Source organism: Oncorhynchus clarkii, chromosome 24, assembly GCF_045791955.1.
Source record: "Oncorhynchus clarkii lewisi isolate Uvic-CL-2024 chromosome 24, UVic_Ocla_1.0, whole genome shotgun sequence".
In the NCBI taxonomy this organism is placed as follows: Eukaryota; Metazoa; Chordata; class Actinopteri; order Salmoniformes; family Salmonidae; genus Oncorhynchus; species Oncorhynchus clarkii.
The window spans coordinates 38,860,688-38,885,502 of NC_092170.1; the positions used below are offsets into that span (position 1 = coordinate 38,860,688).

The 24,815-nt window shown below is 47.4% G+C and overlaps 1 protein-coding gene across 2 annotated transcripts in view; it reads right to left on the reverse strand.

Moving 5' to 3' along the window:
* LOC139382373 (potassium voltage-gated channel subfamily A regulatory beta subunit 1a) overlaps positions 1–24,815 on the reverse strand; it is a 160,031-nt gene that overhangs the window by 40,211 nt on the left and 95,005 nt on the right. For both annotated transcript variants that reach the window (XM_071126372.1, XM_071126373.1), the window contains exons 3-5: positions 19,692–19,729; positions 3,973–4,052; positions 3,807–3,851 (exon numbers count right to left, since the gene is read on the reverse strand). In XM_071126372.1, coding sequence (XP_070982473.1) covers positions 3,807–3,851; positions 3,973–4,052; positions 19,692–19,729 — 163 coding nt within the window. The remainder of the gene's footprint in view (positions 1–3,806; positions 3,852–3,972; positions 4,053–19,691; positions 19,730–24,815) is intronic.

A 24,815-nucleotide genomic window follows, 5' to 3' on the forward strand; every position in this document is an offset into this window, starting at 1 on the left:
GGTCAGATCAGGGATATTACCTCTGTGTATTGAAACAGGTCAGATCAGGGATATTGCCTCTGTGTATTGAAACAGGTCAGATCAGGGATATTGCCTCTGCATATTGAAACAGGTCGGATCAGGGATATTGCCTCTGTGTATTGAAACAGGTCAGATCAGGGATATTGCCTCTGTGTATTGAAACAGGTCAGATCAGGGATATTACCTCTGCGTATTGAAACAGGTCAGATCAGGGATATTGAAACAGGTCAGATCAGGGATATTGCCTCTGCGTATTGAAACAGGTCAGATCAGGGATAGTGCCTCTGTGTATTGAAACAGGTCAGATCAGGGATATTACCTCTGCGTATTGAAACAGGTCAGATCAGGGATATTGAAACAGGTCAGATCAGGGATATTACCTCTGCGTATTGAAACAGGTCAGATCAGGGATATTGCCTCTGCGTATTGAAACAGGTCAGATCAGGGATATTGCCTCTGCGTATTGAAACAGGTCAGATCAGGGATAGTGCCTCTGTGTATTGAAACAGGTCAGATCAGGGATATTACCTCTGTGTATTGAAACAGGTCAGATCAGGGATATTGCCTCTGTGTATTGAAACAGGTCAGATCAGGGATATTACCTCTGCGTATTGAAACAAGTCAGATCAGGGATATGGCCTCTGCGTATTGAAACAGGTCAGATCAGGGATATTGAAACAGGTCAGATCAGGGATATTGCCTCTGCGTATTGAAACAGGTCAGATCAGGGATATTGAAACAGGTCAGATCAGGGATATTGCCTCTGCGTATTGAAACAGGTCAGATCAGGGATATTGAAACAGGTCAGATCAGGGATATTGCCTCTGCGTATTGAAACAGGTCAGATCAGGGATATTGAAACAGGTCAGATCAGGGATATTGCCTCTGCGTATTGAAACAGGTCAGATCAGGGATATTGAAACAGGTCAGATCAGGGATATTACCTCTGCGTATTGAAACAGGTCAGATCAGGGATATTGCCTCTGCGTATTGAAACAGGTCAGATCAGGGATATTGAAACAGGTCAGATCAGGGATATTACCTCTGCGTATTGAAACAGGTCAGATCAGGGATATTGAAACAGGTCAGATCAGGGATATTGCCTCTGCGTATTGAAACAGGTCAGATCAGGGATATTGAAACAGGTCAGATCAGGGATATTACCTCTGCGTATTGAAACAGGTCAGATCAGGGATATTGCCTCTGCGTATTGAAACAGGTCAGATCAGGGATATTGCCTCTGCGTATTGAAACAGGTCAGATCAGGGATATTGCCTCTGCGTATTGAAACAGGTCAGATCAGGGATATTGAAACAGGTCAGATCAGGGATATTACCTCTGCGTATTGAAACAGGTCAGATCAGGGATATTGAAACAGGTCAGATCAGGGATATTGCCTCTGCGTATTGAAACAGGTCAGATCAGGGATATTGAAACAGGTCAGATCAGGGATATTACCTCTGCGTATTGAAACAGGTCAGATCAGGGATATTGCCTCTGCGTATTGAAACAGGTCAGATCAGGGATATTACCTCTGTGTATTGAAACAGGTCAGATCAGGGATATTGCCTCTGCGTATTGAAACAGGTCAGATCAGGGATATTGAAACAGGTCAGATCAGGGATATTACCTCTGCGTATTGAAACAGGTCAGATCAGGGATATTGAAACAGGTCAAATCAGGGATATTGCCTCTGCGTATTGAAACAGGTCAGATCAGGGATATTGAAACAGGTCAGATCAGGGATATTACCTCTGCGTATTGAAACAGGTCAGATCAGGGATATTGCCTCTGCGTATTGAAACAGGTCAGATCAGGGATATTACCTCTGTGTATTGAAACAGGTCAGATCAGGGATATTGCCTCTGTGTATTGAAACAGGTCGGTATTGTGGTGAAATGGAAAAGGAAAAGACTACGTTACTATTGTGACCTCGGAGAAATAGAGAATGAAACTCATTTTATCCTCTGTTGCCCTTTCTACCATTATGTAGCTGAGCGATGAGGAGAAACTGAAATGGTTGTTTTTCCATTGTATTTTTCCGTTTGCTCAATTTTTAAATAAAGCCTGGAATAAAAGAAAAAGGCAATTTATAATTTAATAATACAAAATATTTAGCTCCAGATACCAAAGGGCATGTATGAATATACTGTAGATTGTGTGTAGGCCTCTTGAATCTTCTCTGTGTACCAGACCGGGTTAAAACGCCTTCCGCTTTATTTTTCTCTATGTATTTATTTGTATTATTTTTACTGCTATAATTATATCTATGATGTAGAGATGTATTATTTCACTCTTTATGCTGTGCGCACAGAACACCTGAAGAAGTATCATTAAATTATCATTGAATTATCACTGAGTCATTTTAATATTTGTTTATGTTGCCATTAATCCTATAAGGGATGGATTGCCAAGTAGCAATTTGACACACAAATACAATTTAATGAAAAAATGAATCCAATCATTCACTCTATGCAGACACAAAGAGGTCCAGAGGCACACAAACACACACACGCACACAGGAAGGCATGGAACACACATATAGGTACTTATATACAGATGGAACACACATATAGGCACTTATATACAGATGGAACACACATATAGGCACTTATATACAGATGGAACACACATATAGGCACTTATATACAGATAGAACACGCATATAGGCACTTATATATAGATGGAACACACATATAGGCACTTATATACAGATGGAACATGCATATAGGCACTTATATACAGATGGAACACTCATATAGGCACTTATATACAGATGGAACACTCATATAGGCACTTAGGGGTTAATAGTTTAATGTTAAGTTGGGGTCAATGGTCTAATGTTAAGTAGTGGTCAGTGGTCTAATGTTAAGTAGTGGTCAGTGGTCTGATGTTAAGTAGGGGTCAGTGGTCTGATGTTAAGTAGGGGTCAGTGGTCTGATGTTAAGTAGAGGTCAGTGGTCTGATGTTAAGTAGTGGTCAGTGGTCTAATGTTAAGTAGTGGTCAGTGGTCTGATGTTAAGTAGGGGTCAGCGGTCTGATGTTAAGTAGTGGTCAGTGGTCTGATGTTAAGTAGTGGTCAGTGGTCTAATGTTAAGTAGGGGTTAATGGTGTGAGGATCCCTTTTGATGTTCCTGGGATCTAATTGGGGGGGAATGTTTATAGTGGGACGCTTTATAAGATCAGTTACCCCCATTGGGAAACAGACTTCTTATGTAACAGATTTACTGAGGGGAACTGCAGGGGAAGGGGGGAAGTGTGTGAAGGGAGGAAGTGAGTGTGAATCTCTGTTGGAGTCCCTTCATCTTCTCCTCCCCTTCCTCTTGCCCTCCTGCTTCCCTCTAAACTTTAGTTCCTTGTGTAAGCAACTGTCAACTCCTTCACAGAAAGAGCATGTCAATCAATAATGAAAGTTTGAAGGAATACCAAATCTTCAAAAGGAGAAAACCTCTCTCTCTTCCTGGCCCTACCATGGAACTCTCAGCGGCTTCCAGCCTTCTGGAAGCATCTGCCAGTCGACATGGTTACAGAGACAGGAAGTGCTTAAGTGAATATGATTTTGAGGTGGAGTTTAGCAAAACAAAACTGCTGACACACACACACACACACACACACTCACACTCTCTCTCACACTCACACTCTCTCTCTCACACACACACACACACACACACACACACACACACACACACACACACACACACACACACACACACACACACACACACACACACACACACACACACACACACACACACACACACACACACACACACACAGTGGCATACCTCCAGGACTTCTTTTTGATGATATTACCCAATATGGCTTCAGCTCTAAAAAAGCAATGGAAGAAAGTGTCACAACTCCTCTCAGTGGTCAGTATCACATAGCTGACCATCACTTGCTGTTACAGTGACTTGATATAAAGACTTTTACTACAATATCCTGACTCACTTTCCAGCAGCGTACACCTCCGCTGTGTCAAACAGATTGACCCCACTCTCATACGCTATGGTCATCAGCTGCTCGGCCACCTGGGAAAACACACAGAGGTCAGAGGTCAAAGATGTCACACACACACGCGCACACACACACACACACACACACACACACACACACACACACACACACACACACACACACACACACACACACACGACATCACACTCAACACTTAACATACACACGCGTTCTCATCGTCATCGTCGTTATCAGATGTAGGAACCCCTAGTTAACCGCCAGCATTCTCATCTTCATCGTCGTTATCACCATCAGGAACCCCTGGTTAATCGCCAGGATTGAATCCTTCTATCTAACATCATAAGGCTGTTTGGTTGGTAGAAACACTGTCTGGCTCTGCTCCTCCTCTCAGTTCCACTGTCTTCCTTCTCTCGTCCAGGATACTGTAGACAGTGTTTCCAGTCTGCTTCTATAGTTGTCCCTCTCTAGAGAGCTGAGCTGCTCGTCTCTCCAGTGTGTTTGTGTGTCAGCGCAGCAGGCTGAGGCAGCAGACTTGACTGTGATTCACACAGACTGCAGATCATACATCATCAGGCTGAATTGTTCCCAGATTCAATTCTCTTTTATAGTGCGCTTACTGCAATGAGGCTGTAAGTGAATTTGCTATAATTTCCCACTGCAGCTGTGTGAGAGCAAATGTGTGTGTGTCTCTTTGCGAGACTAGGCGTGTGTGTGTCTGTGTGTGAGACTGGGAGTGTGTGTGTCTCTTTGTGAGACTGGGAGTGTGTGTGTCTCTTTGCGAGACTGGGAGTGTGTGTGTGTCTCTTTGCGAGACTGGGAGTGTGTGTGTCTGTGTGTGAGACTGGGAGTGTGTCTGTGTGTGAGACTGGGAGTGTGTCTGTGTGTGAGACTGGGAGTGTGTGTGTCTCTTTGCGAGACTGGGAGTGTGTGTGTCTGTGTGTGAGACTGGGAGTGTGTGTGTCTCTTTGTGAGACTGGGAGTGTGTGTGTCTGTGTGTGAGACTGGGAGTGTGTGTGTCTGTGTGTGAGACTGGGAGTGTGTGTGTCTGTGTGTGAGACTGGGAGTGTGTCTGTGTGTGAGACTGGGAGTGTGTGTGTCTCTTTGTGAGACTGGGAGTGTGTGTGTCTGTGTGTGAGACTAGGAGTGTGTGTGTCTCTTTGTGAGACTGGGAGTGTGTGTGTCTGTGTGTGAGACTGGGAGTGTGTGTGTCTGTGTGTGAGACTGGGAGTGTGTGTGTCTGTGTGTGAGACTGGGAGTGTGTCTGTGTGTGAGACTGGGAGTGTGTGTGTCTGTGTGTGAGACTGGGAGTGTGTGTGTCTGCGTGTGAGACAGAGTGTGTGTGTCTGTGTGTGAGACAGAGTGTGTGTGTCTGTGTGTGAGACTGGGAGTGTGTGTGTCTGTGTGTGAGACTGGGAGTGTGTGTGTCTGCGTGTGAGACAGAGTGTGTGTGTCTGTGTGTGAGTAACCGTCTCCCTATTTGAGTCATAGAGGACTTTGGAAGCAATGCCACTAACAGAGTTCCCTAATCCAATCTCCTCTACCCCGCTGAGGATCTGTCCGTCAACTCTCTTAACATTATGGATCTGAATGGATCTGGAACACTGGCTGTTCAGAATGGGGCTGGAACACTGGCTGTTCAGAATGGATCTGGAACACTGGCTGTTCAGAATGGGGCTGGAACACTGGCTGTTCAGAATGGATCTGGAACACTGGCTGCTCAGAATGGAACTGGAACACTGGCTGCTCAGAATGGGGCTGGAACACTGGCTGCTCAGAATGAAACTGGAACACTGGCTGCTCAGAATGGAGCTGGAACACTGGCTGCTCAGAATGGAGCTGGAACACTGGCTGCTCAGAATGAAACTGGAACACTGGCTGCTCAGAATGGGGCTGGAACACTGGCTGCTCAGAATGGGGCTGGAACACTGGCTGCTCAGAATGAAACTGGAACACTGGCTGCTCAGAATGGAGCTGGAACACTGGTTGCTCAGAATGGGGCTGGAACACTGGTTGCTCAGAATGGGGCTGGAACACTGGCTGCTCAGAATGGGGCTGGAACACTGGCTGCTCAGAATGGAGCTGGAACACTGGCTGCTCAGAATGGAGCTGGAACACTGGCTGCTCAGAATGAAACTGGAACACTGGCTGCTCAGAATGGAGCTGGAACACTGGCTGCTCAGAATGGAACTGGAACACTGGCTGCTCAGAATGGAACTGGAACACTGGCTGCTCAGAATGGAGCTGGAACACTGGCTGCTCAGAATGGAACTGGAACACTGGCTGCTCAGAATGGAACTGGAACACTGGCTGCTCAGAATGGAACTGGAACACTGGCTGTTCAGAATGGGGCTGGAACACTGGCTGTTCAGAATGGGGCTGGAACACTGGCTGTTCAGAATGGAACTGGAACACTGGCTGTTCAGAATGGGGCTGGAACACTGGCTGTTCAGAATGGAACTGGAACACTGGCTGCTCAGAATGGGGCTGGAACACTGGCTGCTCAGAATGGAACTGGAACACTGGCTGCTCAGAATGGGGCTGGAACACTGGCTGTTCAGAATGGAACTGGAACACTGGCTGCTCAGAATGGGGCTGGAACACTGGCTGCTCAGAATGGAACTGGAACACTGGCTGCTCAGAATGAAACTGGAACACTGGCTGTTCAGAATGGGGCTGGAACACTGGCTGTTCAGAATGGGGCTGGAACACTGGCTTTTCAGAATGGGGCTGGAACACTGGCTGTTCAGAATGGGGCTGGAACACTGGCTGTTCAGAATGGAACTGGAACACTGGCTGCTCAGAATTGGGCTGGAACACTGGCTGCTCAGAATGGAACTGGAACACTGGCTGCTCAGAATGGAGCTGGGACACTGGCTGCTCAGAATGGAGCTGGAACACTGGCTGCTCAGAATGGAACTGGAACACTGGCTGCTCAGAATGGAACTGGAACACTGGCTGTTCAGAATGGAGCTGGAACACTGGCTGCTCAGAATGGAACTGGAACACTGGCTGTTCAGAATGGAGCTGGAACACTGGCTGCTCAGAATGGAACTGGAACACTGGCTGTTCAGAATGGAGCTGGAACACTGGCTGCTCAGAATGACTGGTGACAAAATGAGCTAATCTCAAAGTGGTTGTAATAGAGCAGGGACAATATACTGTGAAATTAAACACTGATTGATGACTGACAGAGAGACAGAAAGATAAAGAGAGGAATAGAGACAAGGAGAGAGAGACTTAGAGAGAGGTGAAGAAAGACTTGGGGAGAGATAATGTACTTTTTAAATGTTCCTAAAAGCCACCCAATGTGAAAACTGTCATCTTCAGCACTAGGTCAATGGGCTTATCTATAAACTGAGATATGACCTTCTCTGGTATAACACAGCAGAGAGAGAGAGAGAGAGAGAGAGAGAGAGAGAGAGAGAGAGAGGGTTTTACTTTTGTTCATTATCTACTTCACTTCCTATGGCAATGTTAACATATGTTTCCCATGCCAGTAAAGCACTTAAATTGAAATGAATTGTATTGATAGAAAAGAGGAGAGGAAGGTGGAGTTTCAGAGAGAAGAAGAGGCTAATTGAATGAGAGGGAAAGGGAGAAGAAAGCAGAACAGAAACAAGGAGACGTAGGGAGAAAAGGAGAGAGAGAAAGTCTGAAAGACAAGGTCATGGTTACTCTGACACGACTTCATAATCACATTCACTCACTGCAATTTAAAAATCCAATTACTGCTAATCTCTACACTGTCACCACACGGACCTCCCTACCGTCTACTTACTGCAACCCCCAGAGCCAAACACCAGCCCAAATTCCCAAGTCACCGTCAAACCACCACCCAAAATTGTCACCCTGTTACACAATAGGTGTTGTGTGTGTTCATATTGTCCCCCTGTCACAACCCACCATGAAAAAATACTCAACTATGGTGTAAATAGTATACTATTCACTGTAGTGTTTTTGTGTTATTATCTTTGAAATAGAAGTGGAGGCTTTCTCCTTGAGAAACCTACTGGAGAGATACTAAAAGAGCACATGTTCCATATCCTGTAAATAAAGTAGGGAGGTATAGTGGCTTGTGAAAGTATTCACCACCTTTGCATTTTTCCTATTTTGTGGCCTTACAACCCAGAATTAAAATAGATGTTTTGGGGGGTTTGTATAATTTGATTTACACAACATGCCTACTACGTTGAAGATGCAATTTTCTTTTATTGTGAAACAAACAAGAAACAAGACAAAAAAATGGAAAACTTGAGCGTACATAACTATTCACCCCCCCAAAGTCAATACTTTTGTCACGCCCTGACCATAGTTTACTTTGTATTTTCTATGTTTTGATTGGTCAGGGTGTGATCTGAGTGGGCATTCTATGTTTCATGTCTTGTTTGTCTATTTCTATGTTCAGCCTGATATGGTTCTCAGTCAGAGGCAGGTGTTCGTCATTGTCTCTGATTGGGAACCATATTTAGGTAGCCTGGGTTTCACTGTGTGTTTGTGGGTGATTGTTCCTGTCTATGTGTTTTCACCAGATAGGCTGTTTAGGTTTTCGTTACGTTCATTACGTTCTTTATTTTGTAGTATTTGTATTGATTCGTGTTTTACATTTGTTCATTAAAACATGGATCGCAATCTACACGCTGCATTTTGGTCCGATCCTTGTTCTACCTCTTCATCAGAAGAGGAGATAGAAGAAAGTCGTTACAGAATCACCCACCACAAAAGGACCAAGCAGCGTGTCAACAGGCAGGAGCAGCGCGAGGAGACGCGCAATAAGGATTTCTGGACATGGGAGGAAATCCTCGACGGGAGAGGACCCTGGGCTAAACCAGGGGAGTGTAGCCGCCCAAAGGTGCAGCAGGAGAAGAGGCAACAGGAGCAGCCCAAAGAGGAGGTATGGACATGGGAGGACGAATTAGAAGGAAGAGGACCCTGGGCTCAGCCAGGAGAATATCGCCGCCCCAAAGAAGAACTGGAGGCGGCGAAAGCTGAGAGGCGCAGATATGAGGAGGCAGCACGGCGACGCGGATGGAAGCCTGAGAGCCAGCCCCAAAAATTTCTTGGGGGGGGGCTAACAGGGAGTATGGCTACGCCAGGTAGGAGACCTGTGCAGACTCCCTGTGCTTACCGGGGGGCTAGAGAGACCGGACAGGCACCGTGTTATGCAGTGGTGCGCACGGTGTCTCCAGTGCGGGTGCATAGCCCGGTGCGGTATATTCCAGCTCCGCGTGTCTGCCGGGCTAGATTGAGCGTCGAGCCTAATGCCATGAAGCCGGCTCTACGCAGCTGGTCCCCAGTGCGTCTCCTTGGGCCGGCTTACATGGCACCAGCCTTGCACTCGGTGTCTCCGGTTCGCCTGCATAGCCCAGTGCGGGCTATTCCACCTCGCCGCACTGGCAGGGCGACCGTGAGCATTCAACCAGGTAAGGTTGGGCAGGCTCGGTGCTCAAGAGCTCCAGTGCGTCTGCACGGTCCGGTTTTTCCAGTACCACCTCCACACCCCAGCCCTCCGGTAGCAGCTCCCCGCACCAGGCTTCCTGTGCGTGTCCTTGGCCCAGTACCACCAGTGCCAGCACCACGCATCAGGCCTACAGTGCGCCTCGCCTGTCCAGCGCTGTCGGAGCCCTCCTCCTCTCCAGCGCTGTCGGAGTCTCCCGCCTGTTTAGCGCTGTTAGAGCCTTCCTTCTCTACAGCGCTGCCGGAGTCTCCCGCCTGTTCAGAACTGCCAGTTAGCATAGAGCTGCCAGTTAGCATAGAGCTGCCAGTTAGCAAGGAGCTGCCAGTCTGCAAGGAGCTGCCAGTCTGCAAGGAGCTGCCAGTCTGCATGGAGCTGCCAGTCTGCATAGAGCTGCCAGTCTGCATGGAGCTGCCAGTCTGCAAGGAGCCGCCAGAGCTGCCTGTCTGCAGGATGCCGCCAAAGCTGCCAGTCTGCAAGGAGCCGCCAGAGCTGCCAGTCTGCAAGGAGCCGCCAGAGCTGCCAGTCTGCAAGGAGCCGCCAGAGCTGCCAGTTAGCATGGAGCAGCCAGGGCCGCCAGTCAGCATGGAGCAGCCAGGGCCGCCAGTCAGCATGGAGCAGCCAGGGCCGCCAGTCAGCATGGAGCAGCCAGTCAGCATGGAGCAGCCAGTCAGCATGGAGCAGCCAGAGCAGCCAGTCAGCATGGAGCAGCCAGAGCTGCCAGTCAGCATGGAGCTGCCAGTCAGCATGGAGCAGCCAGTCAGCATGGAGCAGCCAGAGCTGCCAGTCAGCATGGAGCAGCCAGTCAGCATGGAGCAGCCAGAGCTACCAGTCATCATGGAGCAGCCAGTCAGCATGGAGCAGCCAGAGCTGCCAGTCGTCCAGACTCTTCCAGATCTGCCAGTCGTCCAGACTCTTCCAGATCTGCCAGTCGTCCAGACTCTTCCAGATCTGCCAGTCGTCCAGACTCTTCCAGATCTGCCAGTCGTCCAGACTCTTCCAGATCTGCCAGTCGACCAGACTCTTCCAGATCTGCCAGTCGACCAGACTCTTCCAGATCTGCCAGTCGTCCAGACTCTCCCAGATCTGCCAGTCGACCAGATTCTCCCAGATCCGCCAGTCGACCAGATTCTCCCAGATCCGCCAGTCGACCAGATTCTCCTAGATCCGCCAGTCGACCAGATTCTCCTAGATCCGCCAGTCGACCAGATTCTCCCAGATCCGCCAGTCGACCAGATTCTCCCAGATCCGCCAGTCGACCAGATTCTCCCAGATCCGCCAGTCGACCAGATTCTCCCAGATCCGCCAGTCGACCAGATTCTCCCAGATCCGCCAGTCGACCAGATTCTCCCAGATCCGCCAGTCGACCAGATTCTCCCAGATCCGCCAGTCGACCAGATTCTCCCAGATCTGCTAGTCGACCAGGATCTGCTGAAACCGCCAGCCAGCCAGGTTCTGGTAGTTTCTACTACCTGCCTGAGCTTCCTCTCAGTGCTGAGCTTCCTCTCAGTGCTGAGCTACCTATCTGTCCCGAGTTACCTCTGTCCCGAGCTGTCCCTCTGTCCCATGTTATCATTGTGGTGGGTAACCTATTTAGGGACGTTTAGGAGGGGGATTAAAACTGTCATGGAGTGGGGTCCACGTCCAGCGCCAGAGCCGCCACCGCGGACAGATGCCCACCCAGACCCTCCCCTATAGGTTCAGGTTTTGCGGCCGGAGTCCGCACCTTGGGGGGGGGGTACTGTCACGCCCTGACCATAGTTTACTTTGTATTTTCTATGTTTTGATTGGTCAGGGTGTGATCTGAGTGGGCATTCTATGTTTCATGTCTTGTTTGTCTATTTCTATGTTCAGCCTGATATGGTTCTCAGTCAGAGGCAGGTGTTCGTCATTGTCTCTGATTGGGAACCATATTTAGGTAGCCTGGGTTTCACTGTGTGTTTGTGGGTGATTGTTCCTGTCTATGTGTTTTCACCAGATAGGCTGTTTAGGTTTTCGTTACGTTCATTACGTTCTTTATTTTGTAGTATTTGTATTGATTCGTGTTTTACATTTGTTCATTAAAACATGGATCGCAATCTACACGCTGCATTTTGGTCCGATCCTTGTTCTACCTCTTCATCAGAAGAGGAGATAGAAGAAAGTCGTTACAACTTTGTAGAGACACCTTTTGCAGCAATTACAGCTGCAAGTCTCTTGGGGTATGTCTCTATAAGCTTGGCACATCTAGCCACTGGGATTTTTTGTCCATTCTTCAAGGCAAAACTGCTCCAGCTCCTTCAAGTTGGATGGGTTCTGTTGGGGTACAGCAATCTTTAAATCATACCACAGATTCTCAATTGGATTGAGGTCTGGGCCGTTCCAAGACATTTAAATGTTTCCCCTTAAACCATTTGAGTGTTGCATTAGCAGTATGCTTAGGGTCATTGTCCTAATGGAAGGTGAACCTCCGTCCCAGTCTCAAATCTCTGGAAGACTGAAACAGGTTTCCCTCAAGATTTTCCTGTATTTAGCACCATCCATCATTCCTTCAATTCTGACCAGTTTCCCAGTCCCTGCCCATGAAAAACATGATGGTGCTCTCGGGGTGATGAGAGGTATTGGGTTTGCGCCAGACATAATGTTTTCATTGATGGCCAAAAAGCTCAATTTTAGTCTCATCTGACCAGAGTACTTTCTTTCGTATGTTTGGGGAGTCTCCCATATGCCTTTTGGCGAACACCGAACATGTTTGCTTATGTTTTTCTGGCCACGCTTCTGGCCAAAGCCCAGCTCTGTGGAGTGTACGGCTTAAAGTGGTCCTATGGACAGATACTCCAATCTCCACTGTGGAGCTTTGCAGCTCCTTCAGGGTTATCTTTGGTCTCTTTGTTGCCTCTCTGATTAATGCCTTCCTTGCCTGGTCCATGAGTTTTGGTGGGCGGCCATCTCTTGGCAGGTTTGTTGTGGTGCCATATTCTTTCAATTTTTTTATAATGGATTTAACGGTGCTCCATGGGATGTTCAAAGTTTTGGATATTTTTTTATAACCCAACCCTGATCTGTACTTCTCCACAACTTTGTCCCTGACCTGTTTGGAGAGCTCCTTGGTCTTCATGGTGTCGCTTACTTGGTGGTTCCCCTTGCTTAGTGGTGTCGAGAACTCTCAGGCCTTTCAGAACAAGTGTATATGTAGTGTGGCAGATCATGTGACAGGTGGACTTTATTTAACTAATTATGTGACTTCTGAAGGTAATTTGTAGCACCAGATATTATTTAGGGGCTTCATAGCAAACGGGGTGAATACATACCTGTATACACACACCACTTTTCCATTTAAATGTTTTATTTATTTTTTGAAACAAGCAATTTTTTTTCCATTCACTTCACCACTTCACTGGACCAGAGAGCAGAGGGACTGGACCAGAGGGACTGGACCAGAGAGCAGAGGGACTGGACCAGAGAGCAGAGGGACTGGACCAGAGAGCAGAGGGACTGGACCAGAGAGCAGAGGGACTAGGCCAGAGAGCAGAGGGACTAGACCAGAGAGCAGAGGGACTAGACCAGAGAGCAGAGGGACTGGACTAGAGGGACTGGACCAGAGAGCAGAGGGACTGGACCAGAGAGCAGAGAGACTGGACCAGAGAGCAGAGGGACTGGACCAGAGAGCAGAGGGACTGGACCAGAGAGCAGAGGGACTGGACTAGAGAGCAGAGGGACTAGACCAGAGAGCAGAGGGACTAGACCAGAGAGCAGAGGGACTGGACTAGAGAGCAGAGGGACTAGACCAGAGAGCAGAGGGACTAGACCAGAGAGCAGAGGGACTGGACCAGAGAGCAGAGGGACTGGACTAGAGGGACTGGACCAGAGAGCAGAGGGACTAGACCAGAGAGCAGAGGGACTGGACTAGAGGGACTGGACCAGAGAGCAGAGGGACTGGACCAGAGAGCCCCAGGCCTTCACACATACAAGCTGCTGATGTGCATCTTTGGGAACATCTACATTTTAAAAAAGTATAATAAATCAATTTAATATGCACCATCACAATAAATCCATTATTGATTTTAGTCAGGTCCAGAGAAACAGTATCATATAAAGAGACAGTATTTCAGAAGAACAGAACATCTAAGAACATCTACTGTAAAGCCTATGTTATCTGGCTGTGCTCCATGCCGTAGTCTGTCGGCTTGTTCATTCAGCTGACAAGATATGTTAATAAGTCCTGTGCCATTATTTTATCTTATATGATTTTATAGTAAGAATAATATAATTGAACTTAGCTGAGTAAAATAAAATAACATTTTTTTTTTTCCATTACGGAGTGAATTGCATCGAGCGTAAAAGTGTTCATTTGAAACAGGTCCAATATACTGTATGCTAGATTTAGATTAATTTGGCAACTTTAGTTGTGAATGATACAAACCTTGGAATGTGTTAGAAATACAAACATGCTGAATATGGGCTGCACGGTGTGGGGAAAACAGCTGTTCCTCAGGCTGAACACGCTGAATATGGGCTGCACGGTGTGGGAAAAACAGCTGTTCCTCAGGCTGAACACGCTGAATATGGGCTGCACGGTGTGGGGAAAAACAGCTGTTCCTCAGGCTGAATATGGGCTGCACGGTGTGGGAAAAACAGCTGTTCCTCAGGCTGAACACGCTGAATATGGGCTGCACGGTGTGGGAAAAACAGCTGTTCCTCAGGCTGAATATGGGCTGCGCGGTGTGGGAAAAACAGCTGTTCCTCAGGCTGAATATGGGCTGCACGGTGTGGGAAAAACAGCTGTTCCTCAGGCTGAATATGGGCTGCACGGTGTGGGAAAAACAGCTGTTCCTCAGGCTGAATATGGGCTGCGCGGTGTGGGAAAAACAGCTGTTCCTCAGGCTGAATATGGGCTGCACGGTGTGGGAAAAACAGCTGTTCCTCAGGCTGAATATGGGCTGCACGGTGTGGGAAAAACAGCTGTTCCTCAGGCTGAATATGGGCTGCACGGTGTGGGAAAAACAGCTGTTCCTCAGGCTGAATATGGGCTGCACGGTGTGAGAAAAACAGCTGTTCCTCAGGCTGAATATGGGCTGCACGGTGTGGGAAAAACAGCTGTTCCTCAGGCTGAATATGGGCTGCGCGGTGTGGGAAAAACAGCTGTTCCTCAGGCTGAATATGGGCTGCGCGGTGTGGGAAAAACAGCTGTTCCTCAGGCTGAATATGGGCTGCACGGTGTGGGAAAAACAGCTGTTCCTCAGGCTGAATATGGGCTGCACGGTGTGGGAAAAACAGCTGTTCCTCAGGCTGAATATGGGCTGCACGGTGTGGGAAAACAGCTGTTCCTCAGGCTGAATATGGGCTGCACGGTGTGGGAAAAACAGCTGTTCCTCAGGCTGCACACGCTGTTCTCTCATCAAGTGATTATCATTTTCACCCATCAGACTATTCTCAATTGAATCTCGTCTTTACTAATATGTCAAATTTGTTTTGATTTAGAATGGCCGTTATCAAATAAGCAGGAACAGGGACAGGAACAGGGACAGGAACAGGAACAGGGACAGGGACAGGAACAGGGACAGGGACAAGAACAGGGACAGGGACAAGAACAGGGACAGGGACAAGAACAGGAACAGGGACAGGGACAGGGACAGGAACAGGGACAGGAAAAGGGACAGGGACAGGGACAGGGACAGGGACAGGGACAGGAACAGGGACAAGAACAGGAACAGGAACAGGAACAAGGACAGGGACAGGGACAGGAACAGGAACAGGAACAGGAACAGGGACAGGGACAGGAACAGGAACAGGAACAGGGGGAAAAAGACATGTCATCTGCATACAGGAATAGTGAATGGAGGCCGAATGCTTTCCCACCGGCCCATTCTGTAGGCTCCTTCGGTTTTACAGAGGAGCTGAATTCATACTAGCAGCTGAAAATTATACTGAACAAAAATATGAACTATATATGAACTATATTTTAACTTTATATAACTATATATAGCTATATATTAACTGCATATATGCAGTGGGGCAAAAAAGTATTTAGTCAGCCACCAATTGTGCAAGTTCTCCCACTTAAAAAGATGAGAGAGGCCTGTAATTTTCATCATAGGTACACTTCAACTATGACATACAAAATGAGATTTTTTTTTTCGGAAAATCACATTGCAGGATTTTTCATGAATTTATTTGCAAATTATGGTGGAAAATAAGTATTTGGTCACCCACAAACAAGTAAGATTTCTGGCTCTCACAGACCTTTGCACGAGTGTGCAAAGCTGTCATCAAGGCAAAGGGTGGCTATTTGAAGAATCTCAAATATAAAATATATTTTGATTTGTTTAACGCTTTTTTTTGGGGTTACTACATGATTCCAAATGTGTTATTTCACAGTTTTGACGTCTTCACTATTATTCTGCAATGTAGAAAATAGTAAAAATAAAGAAAAACCCTTGAATGAGTAGATGTTCTAAAACTAAATGCATGGTGGTGAGATATATATAAATATATATAAATATATATAAATATAAATATAAATATATATAAATATAAATATATATAAATATAAATATATATAAATATAAATATATATATAAATATAAATATAAATATATATAAATATATATAAATATAAATATATATAAATATAAATATAAATATAAATATATATAAATATATATAAATATAAATAAATATAAATATAAATATATATAAATATAAATAAATATAAATATAAATATATATAAATATAAATATAAATATATATAAATATAAATATATATAAATATAAATATAAATATATATAAATATAAATATATATAAATATAAATATATATAAATATAAATATAAATATACATAAATATAAATATATATAAATATAAATATATATAAATATAAATATAAATATATATAAATATAAATATATATAAATATAAATATATATAAATATAAATATATATAAATATGAATGTCAGAATGAAAAAATGTCAGTCTCTCGATGTGCAAAACTGATAGAGACATACCCCAAGCAACTTACAGCTGTAATTGCTGCAAAAGGTGGCGCTACTGTATATACTGTATATATATATAAGTGGCTTAGGGACAGACTGGGACACTGGATGGGACCCAAGGATGGGTTGACTGAACATGGAGATGGGAGACAGGGGAGAGGGGAGCCAGGGGAGAGGGGAGCCAGGGGAGAGGGGGGCCAGGGGAGAGGGGAGCCAGGAGAGAGGGGGGCCAGGGGAGAGGGGGGCCAGGAGAGAGGGGAGAGGAGAGCCAGGGGAGAGGGGAGCCAGGGGAGAGGGGAGCTAGGAGAGAGGGGGGCCTGGGGAGAGGGGAGCCAGGAGAGAGGGGGGCCTGGGGAGAGGGGAGCCAGGAGAGAGGGGGTCCAAGGGAGAGGGGAGCCAGGAGAGAGGAGAGCCAGAGGATAAGGGGGCCTGGGGAGAGGGGAGCCAGGAGAGAGGGGGGCCAGGGGAGACGGGAGAGGAGAGCCAGGAGAGAGGGGAGCCAGGGGAGACGGGGGCCTGGGGAGAGGAGAGAGGGGAGAGGAGGGCCAGGGGAGAGGGGAGCCAGGGGAGAGGGGAGCCAGGAGAGAGGGGAGCCAGGGGAGAGGGGAGCCAGGGGAGAGGGGAGCCAGGGGAGAGGGGAGCCAGGAGAGAGGGGGGCCAGGAGAGAGGAGAGCCAGGGAAGAGGGGGGCCTGGGGAGAGGGGGGCCAGGAGAGAGGAGAGCCAGGGGATTGGGGGGCCAGGGGAGAGGGGGGCCAGGAGAGATGGGGGCCAAGGGAGAGGGCGGGAGAGGGGGGCCAGGGGACAGGGGAGCCAGGGGAGCCAGGGGAGAGGGGGGGCAGGGGAGAGGGGAGCCAGGGAAGTGGTTAGCTAGGGGAGAGGGGGCCAGGGGAGAGGGGAGAGGAGAGCCAGGGGAGAGGGGGGCCAGGGGAGAGGGGAGCTAGGAGGGAGGGGGGCCTGGGGAGAGGGGAGCCAGGAGAGAGGGGGGCCTGGGGAGAGGGGAGCCAGGAGAGAGGGGGTCCAAGGGAGAGGGGAGCCAGGAGAGAGGGGGGCCAGGGAGGAGGGGAGAGGAGAGCCAGGAGAGAGGGGAGCCAGGGGAGACGGGGGCCTGGGGAGAGGAGAGAGGGGAGAGGAGGGCCAGGGGAGAGGGGAGCCAGGGGAGAGGGGAGCCAGGAGAGAGGGGAGCCAGGGGAGAGGGGGGCCAGGGGAGAGGGGGGCCAGGGGAGAGGGGGGCCAGGGGAGAGGGGGGCCTGGGGAGAGGGGGGCCAGGAGAGAGGAGAGCCAGGGGAGAGGGGGGCCTGGGGAGAGGGGGGCCAGGAGAGAGGAGAGCCAGGGGATAGGGGGGCCAGGGGAGAGGGGGGCCAGGAGAGATGGGGGCCAGGGGAGAGGGGAGAGGAGAGCCATGGGAGAGGGGAGCAAGGGGAGAGGGGAGCTAGGAGAGAGGGGGGCCTGGGGAGAGGGAAGCCAGGAGAGAGGGGGGCCTTGGGGAGAGCGGAGCCAGGAGAGAGGGGGGCCAAGGGAGAGGGGAGCCAGGAGAGAGGAGAGCCAGGGGATAGGGGGGCCTGGGGAGAGGGGGGCCAGAGGAGAGGGGAGAGGAGAGACTGGAGAGAGGGAAGCCAGGGGAGAGGGGGGCCTGGGGAGAGGAGAGAGGGGAGAGGAGGGCCAGGGGAGAGGGGAGCCAGGAGAGAGGGGAGCCGGGGGAGAGGGGAGCCAGGGGAGAGGTGAGCCAGGGTGAAGCCAATGAGGACACAGATTATTTTGCCTAAAAGCAAGCCTGTCTCTCTGTGTCTGTGTCTGTGTGTGTGTGTGTGTGTGTGTGTGTGTGTGTGTGTGTGTGTGTGTGTGTGTGTGTGTGTGTGTGTGTGTGTGTGTGTTTTTCGAGTTTGTGTGTTTGCCAGTTTGTGTGACAGTGGGTCCATGTAACAATACCACACAGGTGGGCATTATTATAAATATTGTCCCAATCAAGAGATCCCAGATCCTTCTGTACACTGCCAGCAGAGGGCGCTGTGGTGGAAACATCAACATAAAATAAAGACAAAAAAACACTCCCAATACATTATGATGTCATTACCTAAATATATGGCCTATTTAGAACCTACTACTACTACTACAAAAAACATGAAAAATACCATTCCCCATTGAGGCCTGCTGGGGCAAGTCATTTATCCCTAACTCCTCCCCTACGTGGCGCCTACACCAATAAAATGCTCACATGACGTAAGGCTCTTAGTTCATGATCATGGCTGTTGAATTGTGTCCTGCAACAGGTCATTTTTCATCATGGTTGTGAATAGAGCTCTTATGCTCCCACACCGTTGTCTTAGGTTCACGTTTAGTCTTACCCAAATAATACCAAGTTACAGGAACACTTAAAGGAGATATTCAACACATTTTTGCGTTACATGTTTTTCTAACTCAAACCTTTATCCTCTCACCGGAATGAGGATTGATAAGAGAGTTCCGTCTGATCATGGCATCACAGCGGGCACAGTTGTGACAAAGGGTATATTACCATCAGGAATAAAATAATGTTTTTTTTTCCCGTAGGTACATGTGCCGTGAGAAAACAGTCCCGTAAAAGTGTCTTATAGGGAAACCTTGGGTGTCAATTAACCACATGTTTGATCAAACTTGAAATAGGACTGTAGGTGAGGAGAGGGATTCTTTCACGGGATTGCAACAATGCATTGTCCTCAGTTTGCCGATAAGTTTGCCGACTCCGATAAGGCAATTGTCCAATAATTCTTGGTCATTACCCTCTTTCTTTGAATCATTCACATAAATCGTTGGCATGTACAGTACATCAAATGATAAATCAGTGTCGCAAATGCGTCTAATGCGAAGCGATTTGATTTTTTAAATGAGGGTGTATGATAACTGCTGAAAGGTATTTATATCAGTTTTTTTCTATACACACCTACCACACATTACACTGCTGTACTGTATCACAACCGGGCCATGAATGGGAGTCCCATAGGTCGGAGGCACAATTGGCCCGGGTTTGGCCGGTGTAGGCCGGCAATGTAAATAAGAATTTGTTCTTAACTGACTTGCCTACTTTAAATAAAGGTTCAATAAAGACATTTAAAAAATGTACACTAACTGAACCAAAGAGATTTTACCCAGAGTACACTCTGATTCATAGCTAACTTTGTGTCTGCTAAAGTGTCAAGTCGTTGTAGAGCAGTAAATACCAGAGGCAAAGACTGTACACATTTCCCATCTCCATAAAACCAAGTAGAAAAACATTAGGAAACGTCTCACCTCATCTGTAATCTGACTGCCAAATGTCACCCATGTACCTGAAACAGAGACAGAGATGCAATTACAAGGTGTAGCATCACATAACTGGGAAGCTTTGGTGCTTCTATGTGCAGTACTTAGATTGAGGTGTTCCTTGTACCTAAATATAAACAGTACCGGCACCCAAAGTGAGTTCCGGTACTTGTTTCAGTCCAGGTCAAGCACTGCAGCAAGCACTGTCAGTCATTGTGCTAACAGTTACTAAACATGTGTAAAGGCTGAGACTGGGATGTCGGTAGGAGTAATTCCTACAGGCCTAATCCACGAGACAACAGTGATGAGCACCAGCAGACAGCAGACAGCAGACATCAGCTGCCGGCACTTCAGTATAAGAGACAAATCTGTCCTGTCAGGAGAACAGCATGTGTACAGAGCAGTGGCGGCTCCTCAGAGGAGGAAGGTGGAGGACCATCCTCCTCAGTGAATTAAAAAAATAAATAAATAGTGAAACATAAAAAAGTTAGCATTTAAAAAAAAAACTATACACAATATATTCACGTCACCAAATAATTGATTATTAAAACAAAATGTTTTGCAATTAATGTCCACAGTTGCCTCAACAGCACTCTGTAGGGTAGCACCATGGTGTAGCACTCGGAGGACAGCTAGCTTCCGTCCTCCTCTGGGTACATTAACTTCCATACAAAACCTAGGAGGCTCATGGTTCTCACCTCCTTCCAAAGACTTACACAGTAATTATGATAACTTCTGGAGGACGTCCTTCAACCTATCAGAGCTCTTGCAGTGTGAACGAACATGTTGTCCACCCAATCAAAGGATCAGATAATGAATCTAGTACTGAAAGCGTAAACTATAGCTAGCTAGCAATGCAGTGAATAAAATGTAGTCTGTATTTGATTCAAAGAGAGAGAAAGACGATAATTAATGAAGTAGAAGCAAGAAAGAGAGGTCATTGTATTTTCTTCCCTTTCACGTTCACTTAGCTAGTGAATGCAAATCGCTAGTTTAGCCTACTTAAACACCCGGCTCAAACAGAGAGGGATGCTATGTTAGCTAGCTGGCTAAGGCTATCCAACAGAGAGGGATGCTATGTTAGCTAGCTGGCTAAGGCTATCCAACAGAGAGGAATGATATGTTAGCTAGCTGGCTAAGGCTAACCAACAGAGAGGGATGATATGTTAGCTAGCTGGTTATGGCTATCCAACAGAGAGGAATGATATGTTAGCTAGCTGGCTAAGGCTAACCAACAGAGAGGAATGATATGTTAGCTAGCTGGCTAAGGCTAACCAACACTGGAACTCTTCCAAGTCAAGGTAAACTTTTGGTTGTATAATTGTTTTGCCACCAGGGCTCGCCGGGGGATCTGCTAAACTGCATGCTGACTGTATACTGTACTGCATCATTGTAGCGGGTTTCAGTAATGCATTAGTTCTAGTAGCTATGTTGACTATGACGTTAGCTAATATGGTGACAACGATGTAGGCTGTGTGTAGCGGTCAGCGGTTATGATATAAAGATTTTGCTTGAACGTTTTTTTTTTGCCTGATCACAGACAGCTGACTTGTTGTGCACTGAAGTCCACAAGCGAAGGGAAAAGGTGAGAGGAGGAGAGCGCGTAAATGAGAGAAGGAATTATGCGATCATGATGTTTTCCTTTCACACAATTATCTTCTCGTATCTTTCTATTAAAAAAGAATAGAAAATAATAAAAATCGAAAAAGAAAACAGTAAAATAGAATAGACGAGGGTCATGGCGATTGCGATGAGTAAGCTGTCTTCCAGGCTGCACCCATCATGCACCACTGTCCCACTGCCAACCTCTACCTGTCTGCTCTGTAACTCAGCCCTGTCCTGACCCACTGCCAACCTCTACCTGTCTGCTCTGGGACCCAGCCCTGTCCTGTCCCACTGCCAACCTCTACTTGTCTGCTCTGGGACCCAGCCCTGTCCTGTCCCACTGCCAACCTCTACCTGTGTGCTCTGCAACTCAGCCCTGTCCTGACCCACTGCCAACCTCTACCTGTCTGCTCTGGGACCCAGCCTTGTCCCGCTAAATAAAACAATGACACTCTGTGCCCTTTTAATATAAACATTCCACTACTAGTCTGCTCTAGTCGGTCTCCCCATCTACACACCAGCTACACTATGGCTATATGGTCTGTTTCATTGACTGTCTCAAACCCTGATAAACCCTCCTCCACCTAAGATCAGGGAGACAAGCGAAGGAGCAGAGAGGATTGGAGAGATCGAAGAAGAAGAGATGAGAGGTGATATGAAAATAAAAGGTTACTCAGAAAGTGCTGAAGGATCAGATTTCACTGATCAATTTCTCCCTCACTCGCATTCTGTTGCCTCTTCCCTAGCCAATTAGCATGAGGGAAACACACACACACACACACACACACACACACACACACTTAGTTTATGTTCTCCTTCCTAGCCAATTAGCAAGGGAGAAAGCCAGTGAGGAACTTATCGACCGTTCCGCAGAACAACCGTAAATCGACTGGCGGTCGAAGCGCTAACCCGTTTGGTAATTGTATATTTACAGCGGCAGTTAATTATAAGCAGTGAAAAAGTCAAGAGGGACGTCTTATATTGAATAGTTCAATCTATCAATGCTCTGTATCAGCAGAATTCAGGACTGCAGTGTAGAGTACCGAGAGCACAGAGGTTCATGAACCAAGGACTGGAGTGTTCTGTACCGAGAGCACAGATGTTCTTGAATCAAGGACTGCAGTGTAGAGTACCAAGAGCACAGATGTTCATGAACCAAGGACTGTAGTGTACTGTACCGAGAGCACAGATGTTCTTGAATCAAGGACTGCAGTGTACTGTACTGAGAGCACAGATGGTCATGAACCAAGGACTGTAGTGTACTGTACCGAGAGCACAGATGTTCTTGAATCAAGGACTGCAGTGTACTGTACTGAGAGCACAGATGGTCATGAACCAAGGACTGTAGTGTACTGTACCGAGAGCACAGATGTTCTTGAACCAAGGACTGCAGTGTAGAGTACCGAGAGCACAGATGTTCTTGAACCAAGGACTGCAGTGTACTGTACCGAGAGCACAGACGGTCATGAACCAAGGACTGTATTGTACTGTACTGAGAGCACAGATGGTCATGAACCAAGGACTGTATTGTACTGTACTGACAGCACAGACGGTTATGAACCAAGCACCATCTTATTTAATCACCTTATATAATTTACTCATTCAAGGGTTTTTCTTTATTTTTACTATTTTCTACATTGTAGAATAATAGTTAAGACATCAACATTATGAAATAACACATATGGAATCATGTAGTAACCAAAAAAGTGTTAAACAAATCAAAATAAATCCACCCTTTGCCTTGATGACAGCTTTGCACATTCTTGGCATTCCCTTAACCAGCTTCACCTGGAATGGTTTTCCAACAGTCTTGAAGGAGTTGCACATATGCTGAACACTTGTTGGCTGCTTGATAGTCCCACTAAGCGCAAACCAGATCGGATGGAGTATCTCTGCAGAATAACGAATCAACTTCTTTACCAGCTTTGAGGATAATACCGTCACAGCCTGCTAACAAGGACTGAGGCTCCTCCTCTCCTTCTCCGAGACCGACCTCTTGCTTCCGGACAGGCTAAACACATTCTTTGCATGCTTTGAGGATAACACAGTGCCACCGATGCGGCCCGCTAACATGGACTGTTGGCTCTCCTCCGTGGCCGACGTGAGTAAAACTTTTAAAAGTGTTAACCCTCGCAAGCCTGCTGGCCCAGACGGCATCCACAGCCGCGTCCTCAGAGCATGCGTAGACCAGGTGGCTGGTGTGTTTACGGACATATTCAATCGCTCCCTATCCCAGTCTGTTGTCCACACATGCTTCAAAATGGCTGCCATTGTTCCTGTACCAAGAAGGCAAGGATAACTGAACTAAATCATGAAGTGCTTTGAGAGACGAGTCAAGGAGCATATCACCTCCACCTTACCAGCCACCGTAGACCCACTTCAGCTTGCATACCGTCCCAATAGGTCCACAGACAATGCAATCGCCATCACACTGCACATCACACTGCACACTGCCCTATCCCATCTGGACAAGAGAAATACCTATGTAAGAATTCTGTTCATTGACTACAGCTCAACATTCAACACCATTGTACCCTCCAAACTCCTCACCAAGCTGGAGACAATCGGTCTTGACCCCGCCCTGTGCAACTGGGTCCTGGACTTCCTGATGGGCGGTGGTTAAGGTAGGAAACAACATCTCCACTTTGCTGATCCTCAACACTGGGGCCCCACAAGGGTGCGTGCTCAGCCCCCTCCTGTACTCCATGTTCACCCACGACAGCGTGGCCATACACGCCTCCAACTCAATCATCAAGTTCGCAGCCGACACTACAGTGGTACCACCCACAACGAGACAGTCTACAGGGAGGAGGTGAGGTCACTTGGAGTATAGTGTCAGGAAAACAATCTCTCACTCAACGTCAACAAAACAAAGAAGATGGTCATGGACTTCAGGAAACAGCAGAGGGAGAACCCCCTATCTACATCGATGGGACAGCAGTGGAGAAGGTAGAATGTTTTAAGTTCCTCGGCGTACACATCACAGACAAACTGAAATGGTCCACCCACACAGACAGTGTGGTGAAGCAGGCACCTCCTCAGGAGGCTGAAGAAATTTGGCTTGTCACCCAAAACCCTGACAAAATTTACAGTTTCACAATCGAGAGCATCCTGTCGGGCTGTATCATAGCCTGGTACGGCAACTGCACCGCCCTCAACCACAAGGCTCTCCAGATGGTTGTGCAGTCTGCACAATGTATCACCGGGGGCAAACTACCTGCCCTCCATGACACCTACAGCAACTGATGTCACAGGAAGGCCAAACATATAATCAAGGACAACAACCACCCGGGCCTCTGCCTGTTCACACCGCTACCATCCAGAAGGGGAGGTCTGTACAGGTGCATTAAAACTGGGACCGAGAGAATGAAAAACAGCTTCTATCTCAAGGCCATCAGACTGCTAAACAGCAATCTCTAACTCAGAGAGGCTGCTGCCTACTTAAAAACCAAATCACTGGTCACTTTAATAAATGGACCACTAGTCACTTTAAATAAAGCCACTTTA